Source organism: Priapulus caudatus, unplaced genomic scaffold (assembly GCF_000485595.1).
Source record: "Priapulus caudatus unplaced genomic scaffold, Priapulus_caudatus-5.0.1 Scaffold124, whole genome shotgun sequence".
In the NCBI taxonomy this organism is placed as follows: Eukaryota; Metazoa; Priapulida; class Priapulimorpha; order Priapulimorphida; family Priapulidae; genus Priapulus; species Priapulus caudatus.
Window position 1 is genome coordinate 124771 of NW_014577185.1, and position 14051 is coordinate 138821.

The following is a 14051-nucleotide window of genomic DNA, read 5'->3' on the forward strand; positions in this document are numbered from 1 at the left end:
CAACAGTACTCGTGGCCATAGCCTCAAATTGTTCACTCCGCGTGCACGACTAGAGTTAAGGAAACATTTTTTCAGTTTAAGAGTAATAAATCACTGGAATAACCTGTCAGAAGAAGCAGTACAAGCTAAATCAATTAACTCGTTCAAAAGCCATGTGGATGAATATGTAAAGATGGGGGTTTATACAAGAGAGTAGTCTTCCTACCCTTCGATCCACTCCAAACCTATAGGTGAGGGGAAGAATCAGGTAAATCAGGTATCCTTCTTTTAACCCAATATATAAGATTTGTTCGATATCTGTTGATATAATCGAATAAATAGCCAGATATCTCTAGGTACTAGAACCGCGAGTCGCGAAAGTTTGTAACCACCGGCGATCGGTTTGTTGCGACTATTTTGATCAACATATCAGAACAAATCGAACATTTTTATACCTAATACATATAGCTACTTATAGTACTACCCTCCTTCTAACACGATATATGAGTTTTGCTCGATTTCTGTTGATATAATCAAATAAATAGCCAGATATCTCTAGTCTAGGTGTTGTACTTCCATTTAGGTGGTAACTTCAGGTTCTCGTAGAATGTAGCAGCGTAGTTTCGTGAGCAAATAGTAGAGATGTTTCGACCGATGCATCTGATGCAATGATTGCAGATTCCAAATGAGACAGCGCGCGTCACAGGTTAGATGGCAGATAACTCTGTCTTTGTTATTAGTCAGTCGAACATATACATATATACATACTGCAGCACCCTAGGTAACCATGCCCAGGCTCCGCGCCTCGTCTCGATCTCTCTCCGGCTCTCTACATAGTAAATGTGTGTCTGACTAATGTGTCTTTCTATGCCGTCACTATATCAGTCTATATTAGTCTCTTCCACGTCCCATATATCTACTCATTCAAAGGCTTATCGGGCACTTCCACAATCCGGTCTATTGTCCAGCTGCTTATTCTAGTGATAACACATTGTCTCTCAACGTGCGCGTGGGGCACATTGGGGTTATGTTATTACAATAATATCGAGGAGATAAACTCAAGGAGCGCTGGTCACCCAAGTTGGGGCATGTATACACAGGCACTTGGAACGTCTCAATAAAAAAAAAGAAGGTAAATAAACACGAAATGTATTTACTACCAAAGTCTTAATGTTTCTCTACTCTCTTTCGCCTATTATTGCCGATAACTTGCTGCAAATGCCTTTCAAATGCTCATCTGCAACACACAAGTACACCGCACGCACGCCACTGTGCACAAACAACAAGAATAAAAGAGAACAAATCAAACATATTTATACCTAATCTTGACAGATATATATAGTACTAGATGAATACTACAGTAAATGCAAGGTTTCGCTGGATTAATTATTTTAAATTATAAATTTGTAAGTGAGTTGTAACTTGTAATGCACTTCCAAACTGACTGGGCGTTAATGGGCAGCTAGTACGCTGCATCTCCACTGCACCGGCGCGTGTCCAGTGCTCAGGCACCAATTTTTTACCATGCAACTGAAATGAGGAATATAGCCTTGCCGCTGTGGAAAGCAGAAATTAAGCCTAGAAATCGTACAGATTCTGAAAATGGTTGGAGACCCTGCTATTCACAAACCAAGTAGAGTTGATAACCAGAGTGTTACATTTTCTACGTACAAAAACAAGAACACTTTAAATTAAAAACGATGATCGGCTGTAGCCCAAGAGGCCTTGTTACTTCAGTAGACCGTCAGATTATTGAGAGGTCTGAGCTGTGTAGTAAAATCTTCTGTATCAAATCTTCTTTGCGACCTCTTGATGACGCTCCTCTTTCATAAAGTTATACTTTTAGAGAGTGTACGGTAAGTTTGTCATATATGTCGCCATAGTGTATCCCACGCACGCGGATAATCATGCACCACTACAGAGGTGCTGCCCTACAGCGGCGACTTGTTCTAACTGCTAGCGGCTAACCCCATTGCAATTCTTTGTGTAAATTATGCATTATTTAAAATCTTGCTTACGAGAGGGTTTTGCTACTAGAGGAAATTTGCTAGGGTTTTTTGCTCTCGTAACATTATGATGTTTCTGTCAACGGTGTACGAGTCTAACTTAATGTTAAGACTAATTTTGTTTTTGACAACAGGCCACAGAGTATTAGCTATGATTAAGAAAGTGGGAGTCTCTAATCCCCTTAACAATTGTCTCTTAGCAATGTAGCCAGCAAAGGCCATTAGCCTGCTAGAGGTTTCCAGAGCCATGCTCCCCTAGAAAATTGGTACACATATGGTGGAGTTTGGTACATTCTAAAATGTTATAAGTACTAAGTAGTAAAAATAATGTTACATTTTGACAAAGTTTTGGTACATTTGGAGACCTTATTAATATTACCTTCTTGATAATATTCAGCATTTTGTCATGGCATGGCTTAGGCTGTACCAATGCATATCGCCACTTATTCACGAATGGGTTAATTTTTCGTAAAATAATTTATCAGCTACTAGATAGAATTACCCAGATATTAACCGTACAGTGGCCATGCAAATGTACCAATTATTGGACTGCGCAGCTTGAGGTAGGTTGCTACATCTTGGTCCTGCTTGATTGGAGAAATGTTTCCCAGGTCTGTCCTGGATTGCACTACTCTGTAAATTGCCTGGCCCAGTAACGATAAAATGATAACCCATATTTTTGCTCTTGAAAAACATGTTGCTATACCAGTTGGTCTTCTGAAAGTTGTTCCTTTATCCTTTTCCTGCATAATTTTTTTTATCTGCCATACCACTATAGGTTATACAACATGCCAGATTGTAATTGTCAACTAGTTTTTACGTATTGAGAACACGAAATCCACGATTAATTGGTCTGAGATGATTTGCTGAAGTTGTAATTGATATTACTCACAATTGTTTTGTTTTAGGTTTAACTACAGAGCTACTCATCATATGGTCACAAATGGCTTCTATAATTTCTTGAACTGGTTCGACGAACGGGCATGGTACCCATTGGGAAGGATAGTTGGTGGTACTGTAAGTACACACATGCAAAGTGTTTAGGTTCTAGTTGCATTTAACAGAAGGCTTATGACTCTGTTCAACTTTGTAGTGTGCTTTCGTATATCCAAATTAAGAACTGGAAGCTAACTAGCTGGCTTGAACCAAACTGTGTATGTGCATGTATTTGTATTCATTGATATTCATGTGTGCCCACAGAGTAGAGAAAATCAACCATAGTCTGAGGATTTCATGGAAGAGTTCAGTGTGCATTGGCTTGCTATATGCTTGAATTCATTTAATGCATATCTGTTCCTGTTTGAATATGTGCAGGTGTACCCAGGATTGATGGTGACATCTGGTGGGATTCACTGGTTACTTCACACATTAAACATACCCGTTCACATACGAGATGTATGTGTCTTTTTAGCACCTCTGTTTAGGTATGTATGACAAGTTCTATACATAAAAATGTTAAGCTAAAATGTATAGTAAATTTCTTACACACACACACAAAGAACCAGTGTTCATGGTTTACATTCGGAGCCATAAATTATAAGGAATTTTGTGTATAGATTCGTAACGTATTTTTAGCAAAAGCAAATGGTAGCAAGTCACTTTTAGTCATGTGTTTAATAAATTTTCTTCCCATGTCTGACTAAATGTTATACATTGCAGTGGTTTAACAGCAATTGCCACATACCTGTTTACCAAAGAACTGTGGAATGGAGGTGCAGGATTATTAGCAGCGTGTTTTATAGCTATTGGTAAGTTTGTTTTTGAAAAAAAAAAAATCAAAAAACTAAATGATTTGTTCTTTAGCCAAAATTAGTAACAAGTGTGGTGCTCATAGTTTGACACACACACTCAGTTAGGATGTGTCGATTTTCATAAACTCGGAAATATCCGTGGATGGAGATCATAACTCTAGCATGTCTGAATAAGGCAAGGCTAGAATTTGGATGTAATTATACAGACACAGAAATAACATAAATATCTATAATAGGAAACCTTTTACACTTAGGGCAAGAGTTTGTAACAGTTGAATGTCTGATACATAAGATTTCACATCATTTTGCAAATTACACATGCATCAATTGCTAGCCGTCCTGCTAGATTAATGATATAGACAACTGTAGCCTATGGCACACGAGCTTTTAAGTAACACAGTGGGTCCTTTTTATGGCTTACTTTGGCTGATAGGGTCTATGTCCCCCAGGGTACTGCCGGAACGTACCCTGGTACTATCTAATATGGCGGACCGTACCTCGCCTACTCCACTAACGAGTCTAGGGAGTCGCCTACTCCTTAACCCTATTACCTAACCATATCAAATAGTTACCAGGGTACGTTCCAGCAGTACCTTGGGGGACATGACCCTATGAGCCTTACTTTGTCAAGCGACATTTAATTATATGTTATTCAAATCCAAAACAAGTTTATCTTTAGATTTTTTAAGTGATTTCATATATTATTAAAGTTATTAAATTCATGCACAGGCTTGTCTTGTATAATGTTAAAAGTGTAAAAATATCTGTATAGCACATATTATTCCAGTAGTTAAAATTCCATCAGTGCATGTATCGATTTGTCATAATTTATTGAAAAGTTACCAATTTGAGTGCTGTGTTTCAGTTCCTGGCTATATCAGTAGGTCAGTGGCAGGTTCATATGACAATGAAGGCATTGCCATCTTCGCTCTTATGTTCACCTACTATTTATGGGTAAATATTTCTCCATATCTTAATATTGAATACTGATACCTATCTTGATTGAAGTTGAAGAGCTTGCTGTGGTGTATAAGTTCTATAATTATAATTTACACCCTAAAATTAAATTACATTTAAAAATCCATTGCTATTAATGCCGTAGGTTTGCTGCATATCTATCTGTATCTATTAAATTCTAATGCATACGTATACAAGTTACTAGAGGTAAATTCCCCTGTCATATCAGTTGAACAATACAGATAAAGTGTGGTAATAAATTGTCTTCGTGTAGTTAAGGACTTTTATACCTAATTGTACAAATATCTTATTTCAGTTGAAATCTGTGAAAACCGGCTCTGTATTCTGGTCCGTGTGTACGTCGCTGTCTTATTTCTACATGGTAAGTTTAAAGTATCTGTTGTTATCGTTCGAGAAAACCTAGCAAGTTATTACGATGAGTGGATTGTAAATCTGTCACAGAAGGTCTTGCTTGTGTGACAGTCTTGAGTGTGTTAGGAAAAGTGTATGCTCATGTGTCTGTGGATGCAGTGCTTGGATTTACGTCTGTTTAAGTGCGTGTGCGTCTGTGCGAGCGTGCATGAGTGTGAGTGCTTTCTGTGCATGTCTGTTGGGCTAATAAATCTTGGTTGCAACTGTGTGTACCTTTGGTAGGTCTCAGCATGGGGTGGCTATGTCTTCATCATCAACCTGATCCCTCTACATGTGTTCGTGCTACTACTCATGGGAAGATTCTCCCAACGTGTGTACGTCGGTGAGTAATGCATCTGCTCAAAAACGCAACATTTGTGTAGAGGGCAGAAAACTTTACATGTGGTGGCCCAGTGTAATTTGCCTTCATAGCCAATGGTGCCTGGTTACACTTACCATCAACAGAGCTATCCCGGTAATTATGCTTTCGTAATATTCATTATGTATTTTTATTAATTATGGCATATCAGTCCTATTTTCACAATAACATTCCTCAGAATTAATTTTCTTTGATTTTGCCTTTAGTTGAATATGCGGAATATGTTCCATATCAGTAGCATTGTTAGCATAGAATATAATACTCACATCACTGTATTGTCATAGACACAAGTGTCACATTCCATACATCTTCTCATTTAAAAAAAAATTGCGTAAATTAACATTAGAAGATGATGGTACGAGTTTGTTGAACACAGCACAGCAACACAATCTTCAACATCTCTTTAAGAGATCAAGCATAAAGCATTCATCGATTCTACCATGCATGTTTTCTGTTTGCAGCGTACTCTGTATTCTACCATGCATGTTTTCTGTTTGCAGCGTACTCTGTATTCTACATCGTCGGCCTGATCCTGTCTATGCAGATTCCATTTGTAGGCTTTCAGCCAATCAGGACCAGCGAACACATGGCGGCAGCAGGTGTGTATGCAGGCCTTGTCTCATATGTAACTGTGACGCAGATTCGTAGATGGAGCAATGTTCAAGTTATTTTTACTATCAGATTTCTGGGCAATGTTTTTCAATTATTTGTCGTGGCAGTCGTTTACAGTTGAAAATTTTGATGCCGGTATCCTACATGCAGGCATCGTTGCAGTGTAAAAACATCTTGAAATGTTATCGATAACCCAGGAATGCACACTGTTTGTATGCAGTGTGGTCTACAAAGATTAATCGTGGCACTGATCACCACTTTCGACCGAGATGATGATGCTGTGGTTGTGTGTTTCAGGTGTGTTTGCGCTGATCAATGCCTACGGTGCTGTTCAGTACATCCAGACGTTCCTTTCTAAGAAGGAGTTCAAGACGTTCTTCTTTGTTGCCATCGTGTCATCAGCTGGATTGGTGTTTGTGTCCGTGGTTGGACTAACCTACTTAGGTAAGCCAATAAACATGTTTGTCAGGACAGTAAAAACAGGATGTGAGACGATTGTGAAACTAGTATCAAGTTTTATTGGTTGAGGAAATCTATTTTGGTCTATGGAAAACATTACATTTTGGGTGTTTTCATCTGTGCACAAACATTGCTTGATAATTATCACTGCTGTTGTTTTGCATTCACGTTTCTCACTCTCTCACTTTGCTAACGTTTATTATGTATGCACCCATGCTTCCACACTGATGCAAAAATATGTTCAGTAGGACCACGATCATATGCACAGAACTTTATACACATGTTTGTGGTAGGACACTCATATATGCTGTCAAGAGCACAGTACTATGTCTGCTGCCTCTCTCGGCAGGCTATATTGCGCCGTGGAGCGGGAGGTTCTACTCGCTCTGGGACACCGGCTATGCGAAGATCCACATTCCAATCATTGCGTCAGTATCAGAACATCAGCCGACACCGTGGTTCTCGTTCTTCTTCGATCTACACCTGCTCATCTGCACGTTCCCCGCTGGATTGTGGTTCTGCATCAAGAACGTCACTGACGAGAGAGTGTTCAGTAAGTGTCGTTTTGCCATCCCGGGTTTCTTTCGACCCTTCAGTCCACTGTCGATATATGTGCAGCAGCCTGTGGCCATAGCTTGGTGGACTGAAGTGGTAACCTTTCAACGTTCTGACTAGTTAACTTGAAAATGAATTTTCTGCCCGCAGGACCCACCCCTCAGGACCCACCCTTCTTTGTGAGGGACTAATTAGTCCTGCGTCAACAAATAAACAAGGATGATGATGATGATGATGATGATGATGATGATGATGATGATGATGATGATGATGATGCCCCGTTTACCGTATAATTACGGTAGCCAAAAACTTGAGCATTTTTGTATGGGGGGAATTTCCCTGCTATGTTGCCATCTGTTCATGTTATTCAGAATTTCTTTGGACTTTTCAGGTTTTCATTGCTGACGTATGTATGTAACTTCATCATAAGTGAGACAGGAATTCTGTCTTGAACCAAATCCTGTAGTGCTGCTAGTAGTTCAAACCCTATCATCCGGCATTTCTTAGTTCTGCTTCTTTCTTGCAGTTGCTCTGTATGCAGTCAGCGCCACCTACTTTGCGGGTGTGATGGTTCGCCTCATGCTTACGCTGACACCCTGTGTCTGTGTGCTGTCCGCGGTCGCCTTCAATGTGACCTTCGAAAAATATCTCAAGGTCGAGGAAGATGAGACAAAGAAGGTGGAGGAGGATGAGGATGCCGAGGACAGTGATGAACCGGAGAAGAATGACAAGAAGAAGTCTCTCTACGATAAGGTTTGTATGCCTCTTTTGTTTCCTTACTGTGATTTTTTTTAAATTGTCGATGACTGGTATCACTATGAGAGACTGATCATAACTGTAAAAAAAAGCTGTGATAAGTATCTTAAAACCACAAATAATGTCTAAAATATCCCCCAAAATTGTATTCATGATGTGAATTTACTACTACAAAATGTAAAGCAGTGTACGAATTTGTTGATAAATGGTTTCGCACAAATATTTCTACAACATAAGAAAAGAAGTATTAGGGCTGCTGTGTATGTATCATGTTTCTTCTGGAATCCTTCCAGGCGGGCAAGATCAAGAAGTTTAAGCAAGAAGTGCCAAAGGAGTCTGAGGATCTAGGCCTGAATATTCGCAGTCTGGTGATGGTGTGCCTGATGATGATGCTGATGATGTTTGCCGTACACTGCACGTGGGTGACGAGTAATGCCTACTCCAGTCCCAGCATCGTGCTTGCCTCCTACGCACAGGATGGGTAGGTGACCCATGTCTGCATCCAATCTGCTCGGCGTGAAGCGCACTAAACCGTCACGCAAGTTGCGCTCGTCTGTCGTAAGAAAGAGTCGGAGCACTTCAGACAGAAGTCAAATAGAGGAAATAGGCTTCTTAATGTGGGTGACCAGGGTTAGCTGCGTGGAGCTGTTGCAGTCAGTGCAGAGGAGGTCGAAAGTCAACTAATAATTTAGTGGCATTTTAGATTTGTTATGAAGATTTCAGCAGAAAGATTTCGGTAGATTAGCGGTTATCAAATTTTAATAAGGGCATAGACGAGTTGGTTGAAGTTTATTAGGGCCTTTTGAAACTTTTGGCAGCTCTCAGAATATTTGCCAACGATGTGAGCATTAAGTGGAGTGCATTGTGGAAATTTCAGGAAATGACTTGGGAAATTTAACGACTAGGTGAGTGTAGATGTGAAGGAAAATCCATAGTAAAGCTACGTGAATAGATGCACATTTCACTGCGCATTGCTGGTGGTCAGTGGCTTTGACTTTTCACGTTTCAGATCACGCAACATCATAGATGACTTTCGAGAGGCTTACTACTGGTTACGACAGAACACGGCAGATGATGCGACGGTGATGTCGTGGTGGGACTACGGGTACCAGATAGCAGGAATGGCTAACAGAACCACACTCGTAGATAACAATACGTGGAACAACAGTCACATAGCACTGGTGAGCAGTGTGCCTGGGTTTCCGTTCAGACATTTATGATACCTAGCAATTAAAGGAATAATAGGTCCATTGATTATGCAATGTTGACGAATGCTAGAGTAACTGGCACCTTGTGTAGTTAATAAGTACATTACCTTATAGCCAAACGCGTATTAGTTTGTCCAATATCACTGGTGGTTACATTACAAACAAAACTTGAAATTGGTTGTTGATATGTATCAACGTATCAGTTACGTGCCGTAAATGTCATCCAGGAGTCAAGCGATGACGTAAACATTTGTGCGGCCCGTATGTTTTGGACGCCAGATGAAACGGAGGTGTCAGCGGTGTAACCACGGCCACGGACTAAACATGGAAATAGAGTAAAACACACATACTAATCACGGACGCACGTGGACAGCCCTGACAAAAAGTTCCTTATCACGAGCGTCCATGTTTTATGAAATCACTGATGGTAGCATTGCGTAGGGCCGAGCATGCGTGCGAAAATGTCCGGTGCGCTATAAATCTGTATCACACCCGCTTCGCCGGCAGCGGTTTGAAACTGTAATTTTTGGACTGCGGATTTCAATTAGACATTTCTTAGTAACCAGCAGTGATATTGGACAAACTAATACGCGTTTGGCTATAAGGTAATGCACTTATTAACTACACAAGGTGCCAGTTACTCTAGCATTCGTCAACATTGCATAATCAATGGCCATATTATTCCTTTAACTACACAAGGTGCCAGTTACTCTAGCATTCGTCAACATTGCATAATCAATGGACCTATTATTCCTTTAATTGACGACAACACTCAATCATTCAGCACTGTTTTTTTGATAAAGTTAGGTTTTGTTTATGCAACATGCTAGCTTTGGTGTGAAAATTGAGAATAAATAAAACCTGCATATAAAAGGTTTGTTGTGGGTGACACTTGCATACAGGCCAATTGATGATGTTGGTTAATGAAGTTGTGATTTTAAATTGTGTTTGTAATGTTGCATGACTCTTTTTTGTTCATAAGACGTTTATTGGATCATAGTGACATCATTGGTGCATGTTGTCATGTTCACACGCTTTCTTAGTGTTCCAATAACTAAGTACTGGCTAGAAATATCTAACTGTGATTATAGCTATGGTGATTTTCCATCTACTTCAGGTGGGAAAAGCGATGTCATCGAACGAGACGGCTGCATACTCGATCATGCAATCTTTGGGAGTCGATTATGTTCTTGTCATATTCGGAGGCGTGATTGGCTTCAGCGGTGATGACATCAACAAGTTCCTGTGGATGGTGCGCATTGCAGAGGGAGAACACCCAGCGGAGATTAAGGTACAGTTTAGTGCTGGGAATGTTCTTGTCTTCTTCATACTGTCGAAAAATTGTGTGAAGGTGGACCGATTAAGTGGCATAGCTGAATGGAATGTTGCCCTGACAACAAGGTATTTCGGTGTATCTCGATGGTAAACTGTGTACGACTACGAGTTTATTGTCTTGTGTGGTTTGTGATGCAATGACAGTGATTGTGAAACTATGACAGACTGAGTAGATGTTGAGTATTGCATAGGTTTCTACCATTGTAGTCAAATATGGCATCGTGGCGCCATCTATTGGAGGGTATAATATACAAGCATGCATTGTGTGTAGTTTAATATTAGTGTGATGAGCTGTAACAATGAAATATGTGAATAAACATATTCAAAGTCACTAATTTATTTAAAATATACAATTGTGAAATTGTGAAATGTCTTGTGTGTTTTATTTGGCTAATTTATCACACTTGGTTGTAACTGGCAGGAAAGTGACTATTTCACACAGCAAGGGGAGTTCCGCGTTGATGCCGCCGCCTCACCCATCTTCATGAAGAGCCTTATGTACAAGATGTGCTACTACCGCTTTGGCGAACTACAGGTGACACACGTGAACAAGTCGCTCAAATGATTCACTGTCTTCCTATCTAAATGATTTGGTGTAATTTTCAGTTAAAAAAAAATTATTTTTCCAGTATCGTGATCGGAAATGCGCCAGACGTTTGTGTTTGCTGTGATAGGACTGACCTTTATCAAGTTTTTAGGCCTACTGAAGCTATTCATATCAACAGCACATTCTTAGCTATCTTTCTATTGGCATGAAATTCCAAACGTACCGTCTTACCATTCCAACTTTACCATCATTTCATGTCCTCTGCTATGTGCGTTGGTACTAATACATTCTTTGCTCGATTACCTAGAAGCAGTTTACTACTACCATATCTTTTTGACACTACATCTATTAAGAGTACCTGTGGTGACTTGTTCTCCGATTGATGGTGTGTGATTGTTTTCCTTACATTACACTATTTCCGTTGGGTCGATGTAATGTTTCTCAATGAATGGAAATTTCCTGCACATGTAATGATTTCTGTAATCGGCAGTTGGACTACCGCTCGCCAGCCGGCTATGATCGTACGCGCAACGTGGAGATCGGCGATAAGAACGTAAAGTTGTCTGTCCTTGAAGAGGCGTACACGACACAGCACTGGCTCGTTAGAATATACAAGGTACGGTTATGGTGCAGTTAGAGTCTCGATTATCTGACCCGAACGGGACCTGCAGGTGGACGGATGCCGGGAAAATGGCGGGTTGTGTGGAAATGTATGGTGGTGATAAAACGTATTGCAGATTGATAGGTGGTCCCCAGGTCCCCTTGAGTGATCACCTCTATAGAATGAAGACCTATTCATAAATGACAATTTTGGGGTTTCTTAAATGACCTTTGTACCTTGACTGTACTATAGGTTCCTTTGGTTCCTTATAATGAAATAGTGTATATCTCAATGCAGGTAAACGTACAAGATATTGTCCTTTGCGTGAGTGCTATTCAGGTTACGCTATTCTGATTTTAGGTGAAAGACCTGAATAATAAAGTGAAAGTAACCGAGCCACACATTGTTAGCAAGAAAAGAAAGTCAAGATACATTTCCAAGAAGGTATAGTAGTTGGCTGTGTTAGAATTTTTGAAATTGAAATGTTTTGCCATATAACCAATTTCTCCTCAACACTATTTAGTATGCTGAGGAAATGTTAAGAAACCAGCTATAGAAATGAGTTTAAATGTGTTTCTACAGTGTAGGCAAGGCCATAGTAAGTATACCTTGACATTTACGTAATAATTCAACATGCTGTAAGGGAATATTCCAGTGTTACAAGTTTTAGCAAAAATTAAAATCAAGAACGTTAACATAGTTGCATTGAAGGTGTACAAGCCTAGCAGCATTAAGTCGTTCTGTTGCGAGTTGCTTTCCTGTCAAACGTTCCACTTTTGCAGACAAAGAAGATACGGAAGGGATCAATTAAGAACAAGCCGACAATCATAAAGGGCAGGCATCCAAGCAAGACGAGGAGCAAGAGCAGAGTCTAGCTGCACAGACTCGCCATGTTTACACAGAGTACGATAAGATTTTTCCCAATTTTCACATTATCTGATTGCATTGCGTGTCGTCGACTGTGTCATCATCGTGCGTGACTGCGTCTTGTGTGTGGTTTTTTTTTGATACACGAATCACTTGTTGCAACGTTCTGGAAGAAAATAGTGGAAATCTATGGGAACGAATAGGGTTTTTAATGTTCAATTTGAGCCTCATGTAAACATGGTAACTTTTAGTGGTCTCACTTGGAATTTATTATATCCACCAATTAGATGGGTAGATCTGTTCCTGGTTATACTAACATCCTCTCTAATACTGTCAGTTCCGGACCTGGACGAGGAAGAATTGTGGCTGGTGCTGCTTACTATATGTTTCAACTTGTGATAGCTTGAAATGTTTGTCTCCACCGTGACAGAGCAACCTACTGATCATGCTCGCCTGCAAGTAGTCGCGCTACAAATCTGGCAACAGTCGTCAATTGTTTACAACGTCCACGTCTAATCAGATATGTAAAACGTTGACGAGTGCGATAGCACATGCACATCATTGGCTGCTTCTGTACATGTGTGGAAGGGATTTGAAGGCGTCAAGGCAGTCGATTGTTTATTTCCATTTTTTTGAGACAATCTGTTGCAGTGAGATAGACTTGGCAATATTCTCTGCGAGGCAGCTAGTGCTGGAAAACGCTGGGTATACACCCTAGATAGATATTCGTCCACTGGATGTCCAGATTGGTACATCTATCCTATTTTACTATATAGTTAATAGGACTAACTCACTGACGTGTTGAGTTCGTGACACCGGTATGGGAGCATCTCGTATTCCAGAACAATTTTAGGCATTAAATGTGACAACTAGAAATTCTTGGAGGTGAGCGTCAATTGTAAATTGTATTGTAAATTCAGAGATGCTATAAAATCATCATGAATCGAAATTTAAATGTTGTATTCTTGACGTGCTGTTGTGTTTGTGTATAATAACATTTAATCTGGCTTCTACCTAGTGGAGTCTCTGTGATGTTTATAGTCTGGCATAGATGTTTTCAGTCGTTTTCTAAACAAAATGCAGACAATCAGCAATATGTCATGGTCAAATGCCTTCGTGCTCTCTCCTATAACCACTTTTGCTAGAATATTTCCTAGTTACCTCACAGGTTTGTTTCTACCATGTTCTGATGCCACAGTGTCTTTGTTACCACGTTGCTGATTAATTAAGATTTAAATTGATTAAACAATATTCCGTTTGTAATTATACATTTTATTATTAGTCCAGATTTGCAAATTTCTGAAGATATTGTTCCGAGTACTCTAATAAAGTGGCCGCATTTGAGGCCAAAAGCTATTTAATAACATTTTAATAAGACAGTATTGTGGCTATATGATAACAGGTAATTAAGACAGTTGCAGACAGAATGTTTTGCAAATTACTGCCCGAGTATGTCTTGGTTGCAGTATCTTGTAATCTGTAACGTTCTGGCATGCTGTTGTGATGCTCTCTGACAGCATTACTGGAACCTTGATAATCCTGTGCAATGGTTTACGGTTGGAAAAAATTAACGTGTTGTGTCTGACAATGCAGTCATATACATATAAAATAAAAGACATAAAAGAACA

General features: G+C 39.8%; 1 protein-coding gene across 1 annotated transcript in view; it reads left to right on the top strand.

Annotated features, from left to right (window-relative positions):
• LOC106805694 (dolichyl-diphosphooligosaccharide--protein glycosyltransferase subunit STT3B-like) overlaps window positions 1–14049 on the top strand; it is a 19419-nt gene extending 5370 nt beyond the window's left edge. Inside the window, exons 2-18 of the mRNA XM_014807393.1 lie at window positions 2894–3002; window positions 3300–3409; window positions 3645–3733; window positions 4602–4690; window positions 5010–5075; window positions 5348–5447; window positions 5984–6082; window positions 6393–6539; window positions 6904–7107; window positions 7636–7862; window positions 8159–8346; window positions 8875–9046; window positions 10191–10364; window positions 10830–10943; window positions 11446–11571; window positions 11917–12000; window positions 12339–14049. Coding sequence (XP_014662879.1) covers window positions 2894–3002; window positions 3300–3409; window positions 3645–3733; window positions 4602–4690; window positions 5010–5075; window positions 5348–5447; window positions 5984–6082; window positions 6393–6539; window positions 6904–7107; window positions 7636–7862; window positions 8159–8346; window positions 8875–9046; window positions 10191–10364; window positions 10830–10943; window positions 11446–11571; window positions 11917–12000; window positions 12339–12431 — 2191 coding nt within the window. The 3' untranslated portion in view covers window positions 12432–14049. The remainder of the gene's footprint in view (window positions 1–2893; window positions 3003–3299; window positions 3410–3644; window positions 3734–4601; window positions 4691–5009; window positions 5076–5347; window positions 5448–5983; window positions 6083–6392; window positions 6540–6903; window positions 7108–7635; window positions 7863–8158; window positions 8347–8874; window positions 9047–10190; window positions 10365–10829; window positions 10944–11445; window positions 11572–11916; window positions 12001–12338) is intronic.
• The last annotated feature ends 2 nt before the right edge of the window (window positions 14050–14051 follow it).